The following is a 24,177-nucleotide window of genomic DNA, read 5'->3' as shown; positions in this document are numbered from 1 at the left end:
TCAATAAGACTTTTAGTAACACTGCTAGATTATTTTGGGTCCAAAACATGTTTGAACTTCAAACACAGATAGGACACATGGAAATTCATTTCCTTAGTAGCCCTTTCCTGCAGTCAAATTACTAAATCACCTTCTAGTTGCCTAATGGGTGGAATGTTATTCATATTTTTCATAATTTCATAATTAATAAACATTATTTTAAAAAACAGATGAAAATTCGGTTTCTATGTGAAACGGTTTTGTTATATTTCAGTCTTCTGTGATGTTTATAAAGTGGACATTGGGATGCAAACTCGAAATGTAACACATTTCAACTCTATATCTGACATGGTACAGGTGTCTTCTCTTTTTAAGCCCATAACCACGTGTGTGAGGTGTATACTTTTGTTTCAAAGTAGATTTGCTTAAGACTACCAATAAACACTCTGTGAAACAAGAACTCACTAAGATCAGATGTGGACAATTAGTGAGCGCGGCCAATACACTTAACAAGATAGAGGATAGAGAGAGTTATGTTGATGCTGAGAAAGGAAAGTTCTCTGAACATTACAAACACTTTCTTGTGTTTTTATGGAACGTTTTCTTAACGTTCTTGGAACAATTTGAGAACACGACTTTAAATAGAGCCATGAGGAAACCTGTAGGAAACATTTTGCTGAAGTACTGAAATTCCCACAGAATAACTTGTTTCTTAACGTTCTCTCAACTAACTGAGAACACTCCCAATGCCAAACTATCTGAGAACACTCCCAATGCCAAACTATCTGTGAACATTCCCAACGCCAAACTATCTGAGAACATTCCCAATGCCAAACTATCTGAGAACATTCCCAACGCCAAACTATCTGAGAACATTCCCAATGCCAAACTATCTGAGAACATTCCCAATGCCAAACTATCTGAGAACATTCCCAATGCCAAACTAGTTGGAGAACATAACCAACATTGAAATTAAATGTAACCATGTTTGAACTTTTAGGAAATGTTCTGTTAAAATAATGAAATAGCAAGAAAATAATGTTTTTTTTTTGTCAAGTTCCTTAAATGTGCCGAGAATGTTTCAAAGGCAAGCAACTATCCTGCACCATTCCCAGAAAGTTGTGGAAAGGTTGAATGCAAAATAACCATAGGACAGCCATGCTCTTACCAAGCTCCCACCAAGAACGTTATGTGTTAGCTGGGCTGTGTGTGGTTGGATCTGTGTGTGTGTGTATGCGTGTGCGAGCGTCCACGTGTGAGTGTGTGGTTGGATCTGTGTGTGTGTGTATGCGTGTGCAAGCGTCCACGTGTGAGTGTGTGGTTGGATCTGTGTGTGTGTGTATGCGTGTGCAAGCGTCCACGTGTGAGTGTGTGGTTGGATCTGTGTGTGTGTGTATGCGTGTGCAAGCGTCCACGTGTGAGTGTGTGGTTGGATCTGTGTGTGTGTGTATGCGTGTGCAAGCGTCCACGTGTGAGTGTGTGGTTGGATCTGTGTGTGTGTGTGTATGCGTGTGCGAGCGTCCACGTGTGAGTGTGTGGTTGGATCTGTGTGTGTGTGTATGCGTGTGCGAGCATCCACGTGTGAGTGTGTGGTTGGACCTGTGTGTGTGTGTATGCGTGTGCGAGCGTCCACGTGTGAGTGTGTGGTTGGACCTGTGTGTGTGTGTATGCGTGTGCGAGCGTCCACGTGTGAGTGTGTGGTTGGATCTGTGTGTGTATGCGTGTGTGAGTGTCCACGTGTGAGTGTGTGGTTGGATCTGTGTGTGTGTGTGTATGCGTGTGCGAGCGTCCACGTGTGAGTGTGTGTGGTTGGATCTCACCTGTGTGGCCTCCAGTAAGAAGTCGTGGACCACCATTCTCTCATCGTTGGCCAGACAGATGTGGTCCTCTCCAGAGAACGACACTATGAAACCCTCACAGCTGATTGGCTGATCCTTACTGGGCCAATACACACAAGACTCCTCCCCCTCGCGCTGATAGGACACAATGGAGACAGCGTTATAGGTGTGAAACTGTTGACCTGTGTGTGTGTGTGTGTGTGTGTGTGTGTGTGTGTGTGTGTGTGTGTGTGTGAGTGTGTGAGTGTGTGAGTGTGTGAGTGTGTGAGTGAGTGTGTAGTGCTACCTGCTTACCTGTGCTGTGTGTTTGTCAGGCAGGGAGATGATGAGCTGTGAGTTGTGGTCCCAGACCATTCTCCAGAAGTCAGAGACAGTGGAGGGGAGAGGAGACTGGGTCAGAATAAACTCCCTGCTCTTGTGGTAACCCTGGAACACAGCACAGACACAGTCAAAATAAACAACATGAATCTGGAACACACATATGACTTTGCTTCTACATGATTTATGAGTGTACAAAACATTGGGAACACCTGTTGCACCCCCTTTTGCCCTCAGAACAGCCTCAATTAGTCGGGGCATGGTGTCGAAAGCAGGTGTCGAAAGCGATCCACAGGGACAGTTGTGTCAAGTTGGCAGGATGTACAGTACTTTGGGTGGTGGACCATTCTTGATACACATGGGGAAACTGTTGAGTGTGATAAACCCAGTAGCATTGCAGTTCTTGACACACTCAAACCGGTGCACCTGGCACCTACTACCATACCCTCTTCAAAGGCACTTACATATTTTGTCTTGTCCATTCACCCTCTGAATGGCACACATACACAATCCATGTCTCAATTGTCTCAAGGCTTAAAATCCTTTCTTAACCTGTCTCCTCCCCTTCATCTACACTGATTGAAGTGGATTTAATAGGTGACATCAATAAGGGATCATAGCTTTCACCTGGATTCACCTTGTCAGTCTATGTCATGGAAAGAGCAGTTCCTAATGTTTTGTACACTCAGTGTATGTAGTGTTTATGAAGACCCTGTGAATGCTCTATAAAGCATTTATAAGGGGTCCTTATCAAATGGACAACCTTGTTCTTACCATGATATAGGAAGCATTGATGTAGTCTGAAGATTCTCCTTCCACTGGACATGACAGACACACTCTGGATCTCTCCACTGCAGCACACACAGAAACACACAACCCAATCTATTCTTTTCAATTGGTCCTAAAGTATTGCTTGAATTTATTTATTGAAAGATTTCTGGTTTGCCCAGATAAACTATTCAATTCTTTTATTACTCTGAATCGAAATGTTCTTTTGCCTATTTCTCTTCTCCGCTGGAGTAAGACGTAGATGGAGGAGACCCTCTTCCTGGTGTTGACTGAATGGCTGTCTCTAACCAACCGTATCATGTTGTGTGTGTTTTAGGCTACTTCAACTCACCCGGCATGAGAGAGGAGGTCCTGTTTCTGTCAGCGTTTCCTTCTCTCAGGGCAGCGGCGTAGTCAGCCTGTCTGGCTCTGCGCTGACTCACCAGCTATACCGCGACAGTAGTAAACATTACCATAACGCTACCAGGTGAACCACATAACCAACACAATGCCATCACTCCCGCTATACTTGATTCACCAATCAAGCCATGCCAGATCATTGACTACTTCGAGGAAAGGAGGAAGGTTGAGATGACGTATCCTCAATGTGTTTGAGCAGGTCCCAAGTCAGGGCCCTGAAAGTAGCACACTAGGGTATAGGGTTCCACTTGGGACAAACCCACATCTGTGTGTGTGTGTGTGTGTGTGTGTGTGTGTGTGTGTTCTGACCTTGAACTGCCTCTCCATGCGTGTCCTGCCGGAGGGCCCAGTGGTCAGCAGGTCCGAGACGTAGGAGTGGACCAGGCCAGAGGTCACCAGAGTGTCCCTGCTGACGATGGCCTCCACCAGGGCATCATGGATAAACACATACTGCTCCTGTGGACCAGAGAGACATAACACAGAGAGAGACTTCTCACTCACATCACCTACAGCAGCGCTGGGCCCGGTTGCATTTCAATCTCTAGCCACTTCTCCTAGCTCCTAATTGTTCAGCGTTTGCCTAATGAACAGAGCCTTGTTGCTTCCACCTTTCCAATATTTCCAGGTCTGTGTATATCAAAGCATGGCATAAAGGCGTCTGGTAGCCTAGCGGTTAAGAGCGTTGGGCCAGTAACCAAAAGGTTGCTGGTTTGAATCCCCAAGCTGACTAGGTGAAACATCTATCAATGTGCCCTTGAGCAAGGCAATTAACCCTAATTCAGTGTTTCCCAAACTCGTTCCTGGGGACCTCAAGGGCTGCACGTTTACCTTTTTTGCCTTAGCACTAAACAGCTGATTAAAATAATCCAAACTTGATAATGAGTTTATTATTTGAATCGGCTGTGTAGTGCTAGGGCAAAAACCAAAACGTGAACCCCTTGGTTCACCCCGGGACAAGTTTGAGAAACGCTGCTCCTGTAAGTGTGTGCATTACCTCCGTCTGTACCAGGTAGTTCCTCTGTGTTCTGACGTGTTTGAGGAAGCCCAGTATGTTGACTGTTCCCTGGTCCTGGATCTGTTGCAACATGCTGTCCAGCACGATGTAGGTCCCTGTCCTCCCCACACCAGCACTACACACACACACACACACACAGGACATACTTGTGAGAGAGTCCCACACAACACGACGCTTCCCTTTTCAGAAATGAATACTTGGGATATCCACCTCCTGCACCAAGCCATTGGATCTGCATAGTGTTATTCAACCTTTTCTCAAGCAATATTTCTGCCAAGTCTCACACACTCCCAGCCCACCTGCAGTGTACGAGGACGGGGCCCATGTCCTGAGTCCTGGCCTGGGACGAGGCCCGCACGAAGGAGAGGACAGGCAGGGTGTATTCAGGCACGCCCATGTCAGGCCACTGGGTGTAGTGGTACTGGACCACCGTCCTCTCAGCACAGCGTCCCCTTTGGGAAGCCTGTAGGTACAACACACAGCAGGCAGGGTCAAACGGAATAGAAGCTCTGTGCACTGCAGTGCATCTTCTTCAAGGTGTTTGTGTGTCCAGGAAGGTACCTTTTGTGAGGTGTCTCTGAGGGTAAAGGTCCTCAGGGTATAGTAGGCCAGGGTCTTGGTGTCTTTTAGGGTCACCAGGAAATGACCGTACTCCTCCTGGTTCTCCATTGGCCAGTACTGGTCACACTTCCTCTGACATCACAGAGGGAGAGAGCCTCAGTCACACAATGGTCAAAACAGTCATATAAAAGTAACATAAACATTTCACAAACGAAGTTATGTTCCATTTGTCTTTCCTCTTGAACCAATGTTTTCTGTTTAAACGGTGTAAACATAGACACTTTAACACAGTGCCCCAGCCTGCAGTCTGTCTGTGTGACTAACTGACCCGCCCCTTCTCCAACAGGTTGGTGATCATGACGATGACGCCAACATTCTCCTGCCACACCATCCTCCAGAAGTCCTCTGTTCCAGACTTCAGGGGCCCCTGGGTTGCGATGTAGGCCCTTGTACGCTCAAAACCCTGACAGGAACACACACACACACAGATCAATCAATCAACCAATCAATCAGTCATCCAGACAATCTTCCAAACTACCCCTCAGTCTGTATTTCTATACTAACCCCATTTACATAGTGTACGTACATGTTCAGTATTTGATATAGATATGAATGATATTAATGATTAGGAGAGGAGCTACTTACATCAACAAAGTTAGCATTGATGTAGTCTCCACCTTTTCCCTCTTCCAGTAGTTTGACTCTGCTGTGGTCATCTAGACCAACAAAGAGGGTTAATGAATAGTGTGTATGTGTGTATGTGTGTGTGTGTGTGTGTGTGTGTGTGTGTGTGTGTGTGTGTCTGTCTCTGTGTGTGTGAGTGAGTGACGTACAGGCCATGATGTTGATGTATCGGTTTTTGTTCTTGTTGTCTGGGTGGTTGGAGCTGTCAGCGGTGATGCCCATCTCCACCGTGCATGACTGCACCTCCTGTAAGAGAAACACACACTGGCACTCAGTCACACAACCCTGACCAATGACCAATACACACATCCGCACGTACACACATCCGCACGTACACACACACACACACACACACACACACACACACACACACACACACACACACACACACACACACACACACACACACACACACACACACACACACACACACACACACACACACACACACACACAGAGCCATTACGAACCAACACACAGAACCCAGCCGGAGTCCAATTATCAAATAGAAGGTAGCATGCAAGAAGAACACAACAAACAAGAAAACACTAAAATACATGACAGCAGACAGTACAGCTACTCAGAGATGTGATCCATGCAACAAAGAAAACACTATCAGTCAATTCCAATGATAGGATAAAGAGAAACGGCCTTCCTGACTCTGAGGTCAAACGTCAAAGATTCAGGAAGTCCTGATGAATCAGGATAAGATGAGATCACATCTTTGATACCGTGCGCATATCTAATCTAACACAAAGGGAGTCTTACCTCATAACACTCTGTCACAATCTAATGGGAGGGGGAGGAAGGAGGGGCGGGGGGGTGAGAATGGGAGGTGGAAGGGTGGTGGGGAGGAGGGGTTGAGAATGCAGAAGGCACAGCGATGAGGGGTTGGAGCGACACACAGTGACCAGTCAGTGCAGATACACAGACATGAGGAACAGCTCTGTGTGTGTGTATGTGTCTGGAGGTAGTGGGCATGCCTATTGACAGAGTCACCTACTGATCCACACAGTTTTGCAAACTGTATGCCATGTTGACACCTAACATTCTATTGGAACATTGTCTTGGAATGGGTGGTGTGAACATGGCACCCATTAAAATGTCTAGAAGGTTTGCCAAACTCTGTGTATCTATAGCTATGTACAGGGTTTATTAGAGTACGGTTACCTACAGAGACAGTGTAATGTAGTCCCTCACCCAAACACACAGTACACCCTCAACATGCTAACCCACAACCACAACATTTACACTGAGATAGATATGGACATCTAATACACATAGTAACATCTACAGACAACAACTAAAATGGTGCTCTAACCATTCTCATTGGCCCTTAAACAATCGTTTCTGTTTCAGACAGGATGCCTCACTTACCAGTAGCGTTGAGTTCAGTTATAGTCTGAACTAACATAGACTTTTATCGATTAGAAAGGAATAGCTTTAGTAAGCAGTGAGGGTCAAATCCCAACCATGACTACAACACTATTTCTAGGTGATGTTAATACTGCTGGGGAGCATTAAGAGTGGTATGTATAATACATACAGTAGTATCAGTCTCTCTCACCTCAAACTCCTTGGAGAAGGTGTTGGTCTGGTGGAGCTCTGCCACGTGCTTCACAAACTGCTTCACTGACAGCGCCTCGTGCTCTTCTGGAAACACAGACAGGAATGAATGGATGGACGAAGGTGTGTGTGTGTGTGGTGTGTGTGCGAGTGGGAGTGTGTGCGTTACCTGTGGCGAGCAGCAGAGGTGAAGACAGAGCAGAGATGACTTTGGGGGAGGCGGTGTCTTCAGTGTAGAAGTCAACCGTCTGGAAGCAGTTTCTGTTGAACAAACGTTGCAAAAAGTAATATTGTTAATAGAGCTGACACGACTCCCAATTCTACAGAGCAGACAATCATTCCTTCTCTACACAATACATTTCTATCTGAACATACACTGTAAAAAAAGTCCTGTAATTGGCCAGTAAGTCACTGTCATTTTTTTTGGAGTACAGCTACTCTGATACATTTTACAGTAATTCATTTATGGTACCAAAAATGTGACTGTAATCTAACTACAGTATATTATTGGAATTACCCATGCAGCAACATATTACCCAGTGTTCTTTGCAAGTTTTCATTTTTACATTTACATTTTGGTCATTTAGCGGGCGATCTTGTCCTTAGCAACTTACAGTCAGTGTATTCAACCAAAGTTGAGAAAATAAATCACAGTCATAGCAAGTAAAAAGCTTCTCCATTACTTGTAATTACAATAAGATATCTTATGATATATCTCTGGATAGTGCCAATACAATACTGAGATATTTACAGTAACCTGATGACAGAGCAATGAAACATAGTACAATACAGTAAAACTGACTATTAAACTATACAAAATACAGTATTTTACTGTAATTACAAGGGATTAGAGCAAGCAGGTTGGCTGTAGGCATTTGCATATTAATGAATACTAGGTGCTTTATATCACTTGCACTTCTAGAGGCCTAATCAAAGGCTTCCAAACTGTCCATGATTAAAGGGCAAAACAGATCAAATGGACATGGTTAAATATTCAACCATTAAAAGACCCACTTCTACTCTGATCTGTTCCCTATATATACACTGAACAAAAATATAAACGCAACATGCAAAGCGTTGGTCCCATGTTTCATGAGCTGAAATAAAAGAGCCCAGACATTTTTCGTATGCACAAAAAAACGTATTTCTCTCAAATGTTGTGCACAAATTTGCATTTCTCCTTTGCCAAGATAATCCATCCAGTTGACAAGTGTGGCATATCAAGAAGCTGATTAATTACACAGGTGCATCTTGTGCTGGGGACAATATATGAGCATGTTTGGGATGCTCTGGATTGACATGTACGACAGTGTGTTCCAGTTTCCTCCAATAACCAGTTACTTTGCACAGCCAATGGAGAAGGAGTCGGACAACATTCCACAGGCCACAATCAACAGCCTGATCAACTCTATGAGCCAGCGATTCTTTCTGCTCACACCATATTTCACACAATATTTCACCACAATGCACCATAATTAATACTGTAAAATACTGTGCATTTGACAGGTTTTGAAATTATAGAAAGGCCTTACAGTGTGCTGGAAAAACAAATGTACGGTATTTTACTGTGGAATGTATGGTAATCTACTGTATTCAGTTTGTACAGTAAGTTACTGATAAAATTACCAAACAGCTAACAGTGCAGTGTGCTAATCATACCTCCAGTAGATGAGGATGCCCACCAGGACCAGTAGACAGATAATGGTGAGGGTGGATACCACAGCCAGAGGGACCACTGTCCTCCTCTCCCTTTCAGAAACACTTCCCACCATTTCTACCCTTGATTCATGGCTGCTGTTATTGATCTCTGGGGGGAGAAAGAATCGGTTATTATTTACAGACTCGCATCCACACGCACACACCCTGGATTTGAAAAAACATCCTTTATTCATTTCAATCAGTAGGAAATCTGTTACCACCTCATTGAGTACACATAATCATATTTCCTCTGCTACACGAGGAAATCTCATATCACTCTCTGAATAACATCACCTAACCCGCCACCATGATTGGAGATTCCTGAGTATGCGTTACCTTTCCTCAGCTCCTCCACAGCCCTGCTGTCAGGGAGAACAGGGACACGTAGATCTATACAAGGGATATGCAGCTCTATACCAGAGTTACCAGCGCTGGGAGGCTCCACTAGGACCTCTCCACCTCCAGACCCACTAGCCTCCCCCAGCACTACAGACCCCTGGGGATTGGCCCCTGCTCTGTCCACCTCGGACACACCACTACCAGTCTCCCTCTCAAAGTAGAAGCTAGAGGAAAGACCCCCTAAGTCACCGCTGCTCTCTTCCTGTGTCTCTCCCTCTGTTGGGTCCGTGGCAGAGGCCGGTGTGAGTGAACGTAGGTCAGTCCCAAGGGAAAGTGTCGCCCCTCTCAGCCAGTCCTGACCTAGGTTGACCCCGTCCCCGTAGAGGCCAGAGCCTGAGCCACTGATGTCTGTCCGTCCAACCTGAGAGGTCACCGCCTTTCTGTCCGACCTGGGGTCCTCTTCAGAGGGGTAGACAGAGGGGGAGAGGGTGGTGTCTTTTTCGGAGGGGGTGACAGACGGGTAGAGGGTTGCTGTCTCTTCTGAATGGCTGAGAGAACGGTGCAAGGGGGTGTAGCCCCCTTGGGAGGGTGTGAGAGAATCCTCTTCGGAGTGGGAGGCAGAGGGGTATGGGGCTGGAAAGTTGAGAGGTTCTGTGGGCTGCTGAACCCAAGTCCCCCTCTGAAAGCTGGTGTTGACTGGAACAGAGAGGCCTGTCTGGTCAGACTGAGTGTGGAAAATAAGCACTAAACGGAATACTTAACAACACTACATCAGACCACCAGAGAGGAGCATAACAACCACAGAGTCTGAGCGGTTATACAGAGCAGCCACCAGACGGCAGACTGGAGTCAGGGAGGAGCAGCCAGCTCACACACAGCAAGGCAGGTAAAGAGTCCCGGAAGGAGACATAAGATGTGAATCCTTATGATTCAAGGGAAGGAAGACAGACTGGCAGAGGAATACCACCACCGCTGGGTACTGGTAGGAGACATGGATCTCTGAAGTACCAGTGTGTCCCAGTATGAACCACTGGGCAGCCAAAGGATGAGAGAAAAGTCGAAAAGGGTAGATCACTGTAGACAGATACAAAGAGCTGGACTGTTACGGCACATCACCAGCGTAACCAACACCAGCCAGTAGAGCGTCAGTCCCTTCACCACCATCATTATCACCATCGTAGGTCTAAGCGGAAATATCACCCTTATCGACAGCGCAGCAGGCAGAGAGAGGCAGATGGACAAAGCAGAGAGGTGCAGGTCACACAACCATCAAACAACCATCACACAACCATCATACAAACGCCACACAACCAAAACCCAACCTTCATACAACCATCAAACAACCATCATACAACCATCATATAGGCGTCATATGGGCATCATAAAGCCATCATACAACCATCAAACAACCCTCATAAAACCATCAAACAACCATCATACAACCGTCATTCAACCATCAAACAACCACCACACAACCAAACAATGTAAGCGTGCACTATACAGTACCAAGCTTTGGCAACAGGAGGAGAGGCAAAGGCATAAAGGTAATGTGTAATATATTTTATATGTACACACACAGACATTTACAGCACACATGCAGGGCTGCAGGGTACACAGGTGTTTCTTACCGGTGAATATGGGCTGGGTGGTGTGCTGTAAGACCTTGACGAGGCCTGAGGTAGTGGAGGAGCCGTAGGCCGTGGAGAGGGAGTTGCTGGGACTTGAAGTCCTGGATCTGATCCAGGGCACAGAGTGGGTTGAGGTTAGAGAAACCGGGGTCTGTTGAATAGGGGTGGCCCTTGTCACTGTGCTAACTCTGTTATCAGACAGCCTGGACGTCAAAACCAAGCCCCTGTCCTGTCCTTTCATTGTGACTTTAGGTCTGGCAGTAACAGTAGTGAGAACTCTATCATCCAGTGTTTTGTTCAGTGTTGTTTTAGATGGCGTAGTTGCGAACTCTAAGGCAGTGGTGTTGACAACGTCCTCGTAGTAAACATCAGTGACCACCATTCCCCCAGCCGGAGGGGTGTACATATCGCCCTCTGGGGGTAGCAGGCCGATACCGGAAACGTCAGGTTTCTGGGCAGCGGAACCACGGTTTTGGTTCCGGTTCTGCTGAGGCAACCGCGACAACGAGGCCTCCTCTGTGATCGGCCGGCGGACAGGCGGCTGGCTGTTTGTCCGGGAGACGGGAATCAGGAACCCCGGCTGGTCGGTCACCATGGTGACCCACATGGCGCTCTTGCCGTTGGAGGCAGCGCTGGTGAAGGGGCGGTGCGGAGGGATACGCTGCTTCTTCTTGTCCTTCCTGGTCTGGTTCTTCTTGGGTTTGTCCACTCTGGACTGGTTCACAGGGTCCTGGTCGATCCGGTTCTGGTCATCTCTGGTCCCTGGTGGTACTGGCACAGAGCTAACCTGGGAGGCAGCAGTGGTGGAGGGCTGGTCAGGGAAAATCTGCTGGCGATCCTCTCTGGTTCTGCTCTCTTCTACTGGGTTCTGGTCTACTGGGACCTGGTCTACTGGTTCCAATATATCCACTGGTTCCAATATATCCTCAGGGTCTGTATTGTCTGGATCAGACTCAATCTCTGGAGAAAAGAGAAAGGGTGGGTATATATATTAGACTGTCATGATGAGTACAACTCTTTTGATAACTTTCATACTTACTTTCAACTTTCAAGTCCGTTATTAACCTAAGTTCTTTACTCTCTCCTATGAATCTGAGTGACATAGGCTCACGCTGGACACAGAGTCAGCCTTTTCCTGGACTAAAAATCCCTTTTAGAATCTGGTCTCTCGTGACAGCCTTAACGTTCAAATGTTTGGTTGTGGGTGCCCGAGACTATAGCTGGTCTCACCCGGGTCCTCCTGGGGCATGTCCACTATAATCTGGTCACTCCAGCGTCCCATCAGGCCATTGGTGCAGACAGCTACCACCTGGACCACATAGCTGCTGTTGGACAGGAGGCCGGGGATGATGGCCCCCTGAGAGAGGGTGATTGATCAAATAATATGTCAGTCAACTCATCAATACATCAGCCAATCACACTCATCAATAAGTCGATCAATTACAGTAGTGACGGACAGTTGCTTGTCTCAGCTTTTTTCACCCTATTTAACATATGAGGTTGATTTCTGACTTCCATGCAATGCTATCGATTTGTGTAAGAAGGCACATAAGGTCTGATGAACACAAACCATCGCACACACACAACAAAAACAATCACAGCCCTATTGATATTGTGTATTGTAAACCTCAGGCCAGATGGTCTACAGGTATCTTTTGGTTATCACTATGGCAACAGCCTCCAGGAACAACACAAAATAATCATGAGAGAGAGAGACCGTATGAGAGATAGAGAGAAAGTGAGAGAGCGAGAGAGAAAGCGAGAGAACGAGGGAGAAAGCGAGAGAACGAGGGAGAAAGCGAGAGCGAGAGCGAGAGAGAGAGAGAGAGGGAGAGAAAGAAAGAGAGAGAGAGAGAGATTGAGAGAGAGGGAGAGGGAGAGAGAGAAAGAGAAAGTGAGGGAGAGAGAGACGATCCACAGACAGACAAGTAGTCACTTCCAGCACTGACTGGTATGCAACAGTAGATGGATAAGTAGACAGGTGTATTACCACGTCCTGGTCTCCGTCGGTGCGGTACTCGTGTTTGGCCTGGTTCTGGTCCTGCAGCCGCTGGTAGGTGACAGAGTACCAGTCGATGGTGGTGTCATACACCACACGGGGTCGCTCCCACATCACCATGATGGTAGTTTCGTTCTGGGCATCCGCCTGCACGTTCTGAGGTTCCGAGCTGCACACTGGAGAACATAGAAAAATGAGGTTAGATTACGTTAGATTCAAATATAATCTCTGATGATAACATATGTTTGTGTCTGGTTATCAACATGGCCAGATTGGGAATATGTCCATTTTCAACACTGTGGAGACAATGGGAAATTGGGATTGAGCTTTCCTAAGGAAAACATGTAGGTAGACAACAATGTCTCTCTTAGAGCAACACTGGAAGAGGGAAAGGAAGAGGTAAAGGGAGACATTTTGGGTATAGATATGGAAAAGGGATAGATATCCATGCTTTTTGCATTTTGCATTTCTGAACAGACATATTTCAATTTCAAAAAAGAGAAAATGTCAAATAAATTGCTACACTGAAACAGGGGGAATTACAAAGTCAGGTTTCCTAGCAACCCAGAGAGCTTATTTGGGGTCTTTTTGAAAGGCAGAGAGAGAGAGAGAGAGAGAGAGAGAGAGTTCTTTTGATGAGCTGCACTCGTAAGACCTTGGGAGTAGGCTCTAAAACATCAATGCTGAAAATATAGGGGAATCTCAACTGCATACTCCTCGCGTCCTGGCCTCCTCAAAATCCATTGGAGGAGAAGGACCGAGGGGCGGGACCTCTGGCTTTTTCATCCAATCGGTTTTGAGAAGGAGACGAGTAAAGAGGATAGGAGGATTCTGTATTTGAGATCTTCCCTATGTGACTGGTTACAAGATCGGGGGCTTTTGACTCTAGTTCCTACTTCATATATTGGCCTGTTAGTGTTACAGTACAGCTCAGTGTTGGTGTGAATCATGCTATGGTTTTACAGAGGTCTAGCATGGGAGAAGAGAGAAGCCAGGAGCAAGGTCAGCATGTGGTAGTTAGGGTGGGTGCGAAAGGCTAGGGGTCAGGTGTTGGGGTCAGCCTGGTAGATAAGGGTTAGGGGTCAGGCATTAAAGTAAAACAGGTACATACTATAAATGACAACATAAATGACAAAGGTGAAGGCCAGAGATAGAGTTAGGGGCTAATAGTAAGGGTTTAGAGGTCAGGGGTTATAAGTTAAGGGTACGTACTAGGAGTGAGGATCATCTTTGCCATTGTAAGGTGAGGGTAAGGATTAGGGGTCTAGGGTTAGAGATTAGGGTTCAGGGTATAGCCTACAGGTACAAACTGGGGGTGAGGACCTCAACTGTGCCTGTGTAGAAGGAGTGTGAGGGTCAGGGGTCAGAGGTTAGGGTTCAGGGTTAAGAGTTAAGGATACATACTGGGAGTGAGGACCTCCTCTGTTCCAGTGTAGGAGGAGAAGACCTGGCCCAAGAACTGCTGCTGCTGCTCCCTGAAGTTGTTCTGCAGATAGTCCATCAGCATCACGTAGCCTGCCTGCTGCATGGTCATCACCTCACAGAACACATCCAACTGAGAGGGAGAGAGAGCGAGAGAGGCGTGAGAGATGTGCATTCATTTATGTCTTGTGTGCTTCACCAAAGTAGCCTTTTAACTTTTAATGGTTAAGAATCGTCAGCTTGTTTCTGCCACTACCCTACTTCTCCCTTCCTAAATGTTGAAAAAACACTTTCTGCTCTAAAGTGGATGATGGAGAATAGATGAGGCAGGCAGAGACCCTGTGTGAGTTAACTGGAGCAGTCCTGCTCCAGGTCGGTTTAAACTGTGATTTAAAGAGCAGGAAGTGGAGGGGAAATGGGAAGGTCCTCCCCTGTGGAGAGGGAGTTGTTGTCTCTGCAGTGTCTTCCTGCTCCTACTGCTACTGCTGCTGTAGTGAAATATTGATATTGTGTGTGTGTGAGAGAGTGTGTGTGTGTGTGTGTGTGTGTGTGTGTGTGTGTGTGTGTGTGTGTGTGTGTGTGTGTGTGTGTGTGTAAGGTCTGATGGTGGAGTGTTTAAAGAATTGTCATGGCAGAAATCAGGGAGAGTGCTTCTCTATTTTCGTGGTGTCTTTGAGAGGCTGAGATCTGTGCCCACTGAGTATATATGCCCACGTCACACCTCGCTCTGCCGGCCACACACACACACACACACACACACACACACACACACACACACACACACACACACACACACACACACACACACTCCTGTTCTCCTGCTCTTCTCTGTTCCTCACAGCTGTCTCACTGTATGACATCATCATGACACTGCCTCACCGTATAACATCATCACGCGTGTGTGTGTACCCCCATGTTTATGTGCGTGTGTGACACTCACCTGTGTCTCAGAGATGGGCACGGTGTGTTTGAAGACGATCCACTCCACCGTCTCAGAGCAGGGCGGGGAGGTCAGGGAACCGTTGTACGTGTAGTATTTATCAGTAGAGTTAGGGAGCAGGGCCAGCAGAGAGAAGGACTCAACATTCCCAGTCTTACCTGAACGATAGAGGGTGATAGGTGAGAGTGATAGATACACCTGCTTTTCAGTAGGTCACTGGGACTCCTGAACCCTCCGAATATAGAAATGGAAATAACAGAATGTAAAATTAGAGTCAAATAAATAGAGTAGAATAATGAGCAGCTGCATACCGAACCTGTTGACGCTGTTGACCCCTTCTAAGATGGTGTGGTAGTTGTCATTGTTATCTAGGCTGGTCTGTGGAGCAGAAATCACAGTGAGCTGACATACTAACGTGCTCGCATACGATCTAGGACGCATCGATTCACGCTAAGTGGCATGCAGTGTGGATATTGGTTCAGAGCTCCACCTCAAACAGGACGGCCAGCGCTGCGATCCTCCCTCCATCCTTCACCGCGTCGTCTATAGACCGGTACAGGCCTGACTCATAACACAAGATCTGCATCTGGATCAGAGAGAGACAAAGAAAGACAAAGAGAGACAGAGAGAGGGGGAGTAGAGATTGTTATTCGTTGCGGGCTTTGTAATGTCGGCGTAAAGGGACGCGTAGTCATACTGTGCACTGCAGGGGTGTGGCGTGGCGTGTTATTTGCTATGATTGATTCATTGATTGATCGATGTGCCACCTCCAGGGGGAACTTGAGTCCGTTGAGGCTGTGTTCTGATCCGTCTGAGGAGGCGTTGCAGCGGCCCCAGTGGAACGTCATCCTCCCCAACCTGAACTTGGTACTCAGACCACCGCCGCTCACATAGTACTCCCCGTCCAGGCCTAGCACCACTGGAACACACACACACACACAACCACATTACCCATCCACTAGTCTTTGCGTGGGCAGCCTTCCAAAGCCTGTCTAGTCCACTCGACTTTCGTGAGAAGCCTGGGCTTCCGAGGCTTCCCACCCACCAGCGATGTGCTTGGAAAACGCATACTTTTAATTACCGGGTCTATGGCAGCATACACAATGGTACTTACCGTTTGTACATGCCACAGTCTAATTTCGAATTACAAATACAGAACATGTTCAGCACATTTAAATGTTACAATTAAAATAAAACCATCATGTCTTTTGAAGCCGTAATACCCTTTTCCATATGAAACACATCTACACATCTACACAAAACATCCCTCCTCCGTCTCCCTGGCCTGATCCCTATCCTCACACAATAGAATCATAATAGATGCTTCAAGAGATTGTTTTATGAGTGAATTGCTTTTCTGTCAGCCTATTGGAACAGAGAGATTAACACTACCCAACAGGCAGCATTTTCATAACACGGCCACAGGGAGACATACTGGAGAGATGATATCCAAGAGTCATTTCATTTCCTCTGGAAGACAGACCCATTATTCTCACCCCTCTCTCTCTCTCTGTCTCTTGCTCTCGCCATCTATCTGTTTCTGTCTCTCTCTCTCAATAAACCCATCACTCATATTGAGTTATATTTCCATAACTATCTCTGTATATGAAGATTAATATGACACTGGAAACAATCTGTTCTTACTACTTAATAACCATGTGGCGTTTCGTGCCTACTGAACACGACCCATGATATTACCCTTCTCACACTACAATGCCAACCCGAACTGTACTACCATTGGTTGGATATTTAACGACTCATGTCGTACGGTACCTGTGTTGCCGTCGTTGCTGATGGTGGTGGTCTCTGGGGTGTTCTTCTCCCAGCCCTCCAGCTGCAAGCCCTGGTACTCCACTCGGACCTGGGTGAACGTCTCATCGATGTCGATGGGTGACTGACGGGCATTGTTGCACGCCGGGTACCTCTTACCCCAGATCTTCTGGTTTAACTGGCCTGAGAAGGACAACATAGAGAGGAAGAATCTTTACAATGGATCAGTAATACCGAAGATGGGAATGAGATGGCAAACTGTGATTTGGAATTGACTTCACAGTGCAGGCAGCAGGTAATGTAGCTGAACTACTCCCACACAACCCTGCAGGGAGAACGGCTTTAAAGGAAACACTTTATAGAGGTCAGTTACAGTTGAGTATAAACACGTTTAGTATTTGTTTCCTGCTACAAAACATCAAAGTGTGCCATTTAAATAATCCCTCAATATCCATTGTGATGACAAGTCCTGCAATGACCAATCCTCATAATTCTCAAGTGAACTTTAACCCCAAATGCATTTACACACAGCACATACATAAATCAGCTCTACTGCATCCTCCTCTAGTCCAGCAGATGAGGAGTTAACAGAGCAGATGGTCTGACAGTTGGTCACAAATGACTGGGCAGGTAGCATACAGATTTAGGATCTTAATTTGATCACCCTGTTGCAGGAGAATTTTTACTTGTCGTGTATTTGAGATTTTGTCACGTCCTGACCAGTAAAAGGGGTTATTTGTCATTATAGTTGGTCAGGGCGTGGCAGGGGGGTGTTTTTTTTGTGTGTTTGGGTATTGTGGGTTTAGGTTATAGTTTCCTATTTCTATGTTTATCTAGCTTTTCTATTTCTATGTGAGTCTTGGCAATGACCTCCAATTAGAGGCAGCTGGTTGTTGTTGTCTCTAATTGGAGGCCATATTTAGTTGTGTTTGTTTTCACTTGTGTTGTTGGTGGGTGGTTGTTTCTAGTATAGTCTGTGCACCTTACTGGACTGTTTTTGTCATTTGTTTATTTTTGATTAAGTGTTTTCTTTAATAAACTTAAGAAGATGAGCACTTTACCCGCTGCGTTTTGGTCCACTCAATACGACCCTTGTGACAGAACCACCCACCAAAGAAGGACCAAGCAGCGGAGGAAGGAGCAGCAGGAGACCTATTTGGAGTCATGGACATGGGAGGAGATCCTCGATGGTCAGGGTCCATGGAGCCAGGCTGGGGAGTACCAGCGCCCGAAGGAGGAGCTGGAGGAAGCTAAGAGGGAATGACGGAGGTATGAGGCATTATATCCTCCATTTCAGGAGGTGAGGAGGCAGCCCCAATAATTGTTTTGGGGGGGACATACGGGTAGTTGGGCTAAGTCAGGGGGGAGCCCTGACCTAACTTCCCGGGCGTACAGGAGAGAGCCGTGGAGCAAAAAAGGAGCCAGTCAAGGAATCAAGCGAGGAGCTTGACGTGAGATTCCGGAGAGAGGTACTGGCGGAAAGGGCACAAAGGAGCACCTGTGCTTACTATGGGGAGTGACGGATCAAGCAAGCACCATGTTATGCGGAGATACGCACGGTATCGCCAGTGCGCAGCTACAGCCCGGTACGCTTGGTGAAAGCTCCTCACAGGTGTCATGCTAGAGCCAGCATCGAGTCAGGACCGGTGATGCAAGTTGCAAGCATCAGACCGCCGGTGAGGGTTCATGGCCCAGTGTATCCTGTTCCTGCTCCTCGTACTCTTCCTCCAGTGCTCCAGGCCTCCAGTGCTCAGTCCCCGTCCAGAGCTTCCGGCGACAGTTCCCCATCCAGAGCTTCCGGCGACAGTTCCCCGTCCAGAGCTTCCGGCGACAGTTCCCCGTCCAGAGCTTCCGGCGACAGTTCCCCGTCCAGTGCTTCCGGCGACGTCCTACAGTCCGGAACCGACAGAGACGGCCTACAGTCCGGAACCGACAGAGACGCTCCCCAGCCCGGAACCTGCAGAGACGCTCCCCAGCCCGGAACCTGCAGAGACGCTCCCCAGCCAGGAGTCTCCAGCGACGCTCCCCAGCCAGGAGGCTCCAGCGACGCTCCCCAGCCAGGAGGCTCCAGCAACGTTCCCCAGCCTAGAGTCTACGGAACGGGAGCTACGCCCAGAGCCAGAGCTACCTCCGTAGTGGGAGGATTGGGAGGGGGGGGGGGTGTAGCACAGGGATTCAGGGTCTGCACCTTTGTGGGGGGGGGGGGGGGGGTACTGTCACATCCTGACCAGGAAAAGGGGTTATTTGTCATTATAGTTGGTCAGGGCGTGGCAGGGGGGTGTTTGTTTTGTGTGTTTGGGTATTGTGGGTTTAGGTTCTAGTTTCCTGTTTCTATGTTTATCTAGCTTTTCTATTTCTATGTGAGTTTTGGCAATGACCTCCAATTAGAGGTAGCTGGTTGTTGTTGTCTCTAATTGGAGGCCATATTTAGTTGTGTTTGTTTTCACTTGTGTTGGTGGGTGGTTGTTTCTAGTATAGTCTGTGCACCTTACTGGACTGTTTTTGTCATTTGTTTATTTTTGATTAAGTGTTTTCTTTAATAAACTTAAGAAGATGAGCACTTTACCCGCTGCGTTTTGGTCCACTCAATACGACCCTTGTGACAGGTTCAAAGTTGCACTATGCAGAAATCGCTCTGCCATATTCCTGGTTGCTAAAACTCTAATAGTTTATGTGACAAAATAAGTTGGTATAGTGTAGAGAATCATTGTACCATCTAAAACACTGAAATATATTTTCCATAACCAAAAATATTGTCCTTTCAGCGGTTTGAAGCTGGTGTACAAAACCATACATTTTCCTGCTGTGGCAAACTGTCTCAAATTAAGATCCTACATCTGTACATACAGTACATCATATACATTACAGCGCTTACAGTAAGTACATCCATACAGCAAACCAAATGGCCCATATGTAGGGTATGCTAGCATACATCCACAATATACTGTACTGTGAGTATTATGACATTCCCTGCTGAGTCTGAGATGCCTGCTGACCCTGAGCAGGGTGAGGGAGCATGTTGCTGTAAAGGAGTAACGAGACGGTTGTTTTTGTCTGAGCTCAGAGTCGTTAGCATGAGAACGGCCAGGCTGAGGCTGCACACTGAGAGGAGAGGAGGAAAGCCTTCATTATCACCTCTTCCTCTCCCCAGTGTCATAATAACTACTGTATCCCCCCTCTCTCATAATAAATATCTCGCTGTGTGTGTGTGTGTGTGTGTGTGTGTGTGTGTGTGTGTGTGTGTGTGAACGAGTGTGAGAGCGAGAGAGAGATAGTGTCTTCCCAGCAGCCTTTTCTCTCCCTCTCTCTCTCTCTCTCTCTCTCTCTCCCCCCCCCCCTCGCTCTCTCTCTCCCTCCCTCCCCTCTCCCTCTCTCATAATAACTCTACTGGCTAATAACCCAGTAGAATGAATACCGCGTCATCAAAGGAGGAGGTCAGGTGCTAAAGATAAGAGTTTACCAGGCATGACCGACATTCACAGCCATTTATGGGATCAAATCATTTCCACTCTGAATTCAGCCGTATTGCTATCGTGAGTTGAACGACAGTTTACTGCCTTGGTGACAGACGAGAGTAGCTTCTGGCTGTGCCACTTAAATGGTCTGTGTGACAGTAAGGAGCGTGCCTGTCAATTTGGTGTGCAAGTCTGCATGCGCGTGTGAGTGTGTGTGTGTGTGTGTGTGTAGGTTGGTAAAGAGTTTGAATCTTTATTTGGTGTGTGTGTTTGTGCATGCCTGCATGTGTGACTGTGTGCCTGAACGTGTGTGTGTGTGTGTGTGTGTGTGTGTGTGTGTGTGTGTGTGTGTGTGTGTGTGTGTGTGTGTGTTTCTCCTATGCTGGCAGGAAAGTGACAGGGGGCTGTCAGGTGGTTCTGAGGGCCTCATCTGGCATAAATGCCATGACACAACACTAGTACGCTCACAAGATGCTACCATGGCAACAAGTAGCTGCAGAGGTTTGGAGGACAATTAAGTGCCAGGAGCAACATGCTTCCGTCAGTCTTTCCAGGAACACACACAAAGGATCTGTCTCAAATGTCCCTAATTCCCCATTACATTGCACTACTTTTAAACCGAGCCTCAAATGACAGATGATTGACATCCCAGTACGCTACGTGGCTCGGGTCAAAAGTAGTGGACTATATGGTGGAGTGGGGTGTCATTTGGGACTTGGCCACACATACAGTATTTTTAATTTAACGGTCTGTCTCTGACATAGGTCTGAATCACATGTAATGCCTGATCTTTTAGCGAGTCAGTCTTTATAGAAGAGGAGGAGAGACGTGGCGTTCTGTTTCTCAGCCAACTTCTGACTCTCGCGCACGCGTACCCACACACACACAGAAAGAGGATAATCCCCGTGCAATAGGGCTCAGTGGAGCAGCACTCACATTTTGGAGACGCGTGCGACATGAATAACAGATCATCACTTAACATATCACTATCAGGCAACTCTCTCTGTTTTCTGTTTCGCAAAGAGCTTTTGTAGGATTAGAGACATATAATAAGGATAAAAGTACCTGTTATTCATCCTCCAACATCCCACAAACAACATCTGTTATTGGTTGTCTGATAGATCAAGCCTACTTTCCTGTCTTGTATTTTGTAGAATACAGCATGAACATTCTTCACTCTAGCTGTTGCCCTTTAATGTGAGAAGACATGGGCAGCAAGGAGAGTGGATTCAAGCAAGTGAATGAATGTATTCTGTATGTTAGGATTTGGCTAACCAAACACACCATACTTTTGTGTATGTGTGCGTGTGTGTTTGTGTGTGGGTGTGTGAGTGTGTGTTTATGTGTGTGAGGGAGGGGATACTGTTCCTCCACTCGTCCCCCCCACCTGTCAACTCTACTAGAGGTCCCCAGTCAGTGTAATGATGCCCTGAAACACATCGCCATCCAGCATGACTAAGTCTCTTCCTGGGTCTCTGAGTCCTGCTGCATTAGTACCTAAGCCCCAGCTACTACACTATTACCCCAGGGCCTAACCCGAACCCAAGCTCCGGAGAGGGAGAAGGGAGAGGGGAGCGGGGGGAACTCAACCCTTACCTCATCCCCAACCTCAGCAGCTCTAGGAGAGGAGGGTGGAGAAGACGGCTGGAGACAACTGGAGCAGAAACAACACTAACGAACGACTGCCCGTATGACTAAGTAAGCAGAGCTGGAGTAAGTCAATGAGGTGGTAGTTAACAGCCCGTTAGAGCTGTTAGAAGCTGCTGCACAGGCTGCTGTCTGGACTGAATGTGCATTAGGCCGGCCAGTGTGTTTGTGTAAGACTGGGTCCGTCCTGTGTTAGCCCGCTGAGCATTAGCTTGGGGGAGCTAACGCAAGTCTTCAGGTCTCAGGCAAGGTTAGTCATCACGCAAGCCACCTCCGTTACATGTTGATGGGGAAGAGAGTTGGATCATTTATTCTGTCCCTTGTGTTAGAGCCCAGCAGAAGGAGAAAGAGGCAGACAGAGAGCGAGGGTAGTGTAGGGACACACAGGCCCTGTAGCCATGAGAAGGAGATCAGAGGGTTTACACATGCAGGAAATGGGCTGCTGTGGTGGCTGGGGACACTGTCTCGCGTGGCCTACACTGGGGCCTGGGGTTATCAGAAGATAGAGATTACACACACACACACACACACACACACTGGCAGATGGAGACGGGGGAAATGGTGGGTGGGGGGGGGGGGATGAGGATCACAGGGACCCCCTGGGGAGAAGGGTTAACGGGGGATACGGTGGATTTTTACTGTATCAACTTTGGAAACACAAACAGTAGCAGGGCACGCAAGGATACAAAATCTGAAAAACAACACGAAATCTGTGTCCTAGGCCATATGCTCAAATATGAACACATAATCTGATATTCCGTATATACAGTTTATCACCTATGTGATTGGGACAGTCTGCCTGTACAAAGACAGACAGACAGAGGATAAGATAAATCCTTTATCTCACACTGTGTGTTTGACGGTAAAATATTTGTCTTGGAACCCTGACAATCTAATTAATGTTCAGTATAATGTAAATCATACAAATGGATCTCAAAAGTAACTGTCACGTCCTGACCAGTAAAGGGGCTGATTGTTATTGTAGTTTGGTCAGGGCGTGGCAGGGGGTGTTTGTTTAGGGTGTTTCGGGGTTGTTTGGGTTATGTTCTATGTTAGTGTATTTCTATGTTATTTCTAGTTGGTCTATTTCTATGTGGTGTTTATTGGGTTGACCTTCAATTGGAGGCAGCTGCTTCTCGTTGCCTCTGATTGAAGGTCCTATTTATAGGGGTGTTTGTTCTATAGTTATTTCCTGGTTTAGTGTTTGTTGCACCTGACGGGACTGTTTGGAGTCGTTTGTTTTTTGTATACGTGTTTATTTTGTTTTTCCTTCTTCAAATAAAAAAGAAGATGAGTATACATTTTCCCGCTGCGTTTTGGTCCACTCCTTACGACAATCGTGACAGTAACCTTGAGCCAAAACATTCTGAGCAAATGCATGCTGCTGCATGTTCCAAGAGGATTGCATATTCCGTAAAGGCTACCAGCATTAAAGCTTAAAAGCTAGCTACCATATGTTAACGTCCGAGAAGGTTTATCTCCCTTTTTCTCGCTCACTTCCTCTTCACATTTTCCGTGTTTCTCTCTCTCTCCGTAGGTCTTTTTTTCTCTATTCTTTCTCTCCCTCTTTCTCTCTCTTTTCTCTCTCTGCTGTCTTTCCCCGTTTCTCTTTCTCCATACGTCGCGCTGTGCCTCACAATGAGGTGTGCGCTTTCGCATGTTAATTCTCTTCCTCACGGCTCAGTAACCCATACTTACAGCACACTCACTACTGTTATAACACGGGCTGATAAACAAGTCTGCTCCACAACACACACTTGAGCCCCGCAGTCTCTCTCTCATCTCTCTGGGACTCAGCTTGTTGTGACGGGGCCCTGAACTATCAGAGCAGCAGAATGGAAAATATAAAGGATAATGCTTATTACCAAACAAGCAGAATTGTTTCTTATTTGAATGCAAATTGACAGAGAGAGTGTAATGAAATTATGTCAAGCAATTTGGGACGAAGGATGGAAATCATATATATATATATATATACACCCTTGCTCAATTTTCCTAAACCAGAACACAGTTAGATTTGATCATGCGAGACTAGTCAAGTCAGGTCTATCTCACTGATGGAGCAATTACTCCATGTAAGGGCTTAGGATAACTGAGCTTAATCCCCTATGTCTGTCAGCATGTGGAGAA

General features: G+C 46.8%; 1 protein-coding gene across 2 annotated transcripts in view; it reads right to left on the bottom strand.

The window, feature by feature from the left end:
- The window catches only part of LOC115198742 (receptor-type tyrosine-protein phosphatase zeta-like), a 51,919-nt gene that overhangs the window by 5,652 nt on the left and 22,090 nt on the right, over nt 1–24,177 (bottom strand). Inside the window, exons 3-26 of one of the 2 annotated variants that reach the window (XM_029760978.1) lie at nt 16,949–17,128; nt 15,943–16,094; nt 15,666–15,761; nt 15,487–15,553; nt 15,176–15,333; nt 14,218–14,368; nt 12,805–12,989; nt 12,045–12,171; nt 10,815–11,774; nt 8,809–8,956; nt 7,319–7,410; nt 7,151–7,236; nt 6,352–6,372; nt 5,733–5,829; nt 5,545–5,615; nt 5,228–5,362; nt 4,900–5,031; nt 4,638–4,801; nt 4,318–4,453; nt 3,633–3,779; nt 3,256–3,349; nt 2,910–2,986; nt 2,112–2,243; nt 1,800–1,952 (exon numbers count right to left, since the gene is read on the bottom strand). In XM_029760978.1, the coding sequence (XP_029616838.1) occupies nt 1,800–1,952; nt 2,112–2,243; nt 2,910–2,986; nt 3,256–3,349; nt 3,633–3,779; nt 4,318–4,453; nt 4,638–4,801; nt 4,900–5,031; nt 5,228–5,362; nt 5,545–5,615; nt 5,733–5,829; nt 6,352–6,372; nt 7,151–7,236; nt 7,319–7,410; nt 8,809–8,956; nt 10,815–11,774; nt 12,045–12,171; nt 12,805–12,989; nt 14,218–14,368; nt 15,176–15,333; nt 15,487–15,553; nt 15,666–15,761; nt 15,943–16,094; nt 16,949–17,128 (3,761 nt within the window). The remainder of the gene's footprint in view (nt 1–1,799; nt 1,953–2,111; nt 2,244–2,909; nt 2,987–3,255; nt 3,350–3,632; nt 3,780–4,317; nt 4,454–4,637; nt 4,802–4,899; nt 5,032–5,227; nt 5,363–5,544; nt 5,616–5,732; nt 5,830–6,351; nt 6,373–7,150; nt 7,237–7,318; nt 7,411–8,808; nt 8,957–10,814; nt 11,775–12,044; nt 12,172–12,804; nt 12,990–14,217; nt 14,369–15,175; nt 15,334–15,486; nt 15,554–15,665; nt 15,762–15,942; nt 16,095–16,948; nt 17,129–24,177) is intronic. The other variant, XM_029760980.1, reaches the window with a different exon arrangement.

This window comes from Salmo trutta, chromosome 8 (assembly GCF_901001165.1).
Source record: "Salmo trutta chromosome 8, fSalTru1.1, whole genome shotgun sequence".
Classification (NCBI taxonomy): domain Eukaryota; kingdom Metazoa; phylum Chordata; class Actinopteri; order Salmoniformes; family Salmonidae; genus Salmo; species Salmo trutta.
The sequence above is the reverse complement of the archived record's forward strand: the minus strand, read 5'-3'. Positions and strand labels throughout refer to the sequence as shown.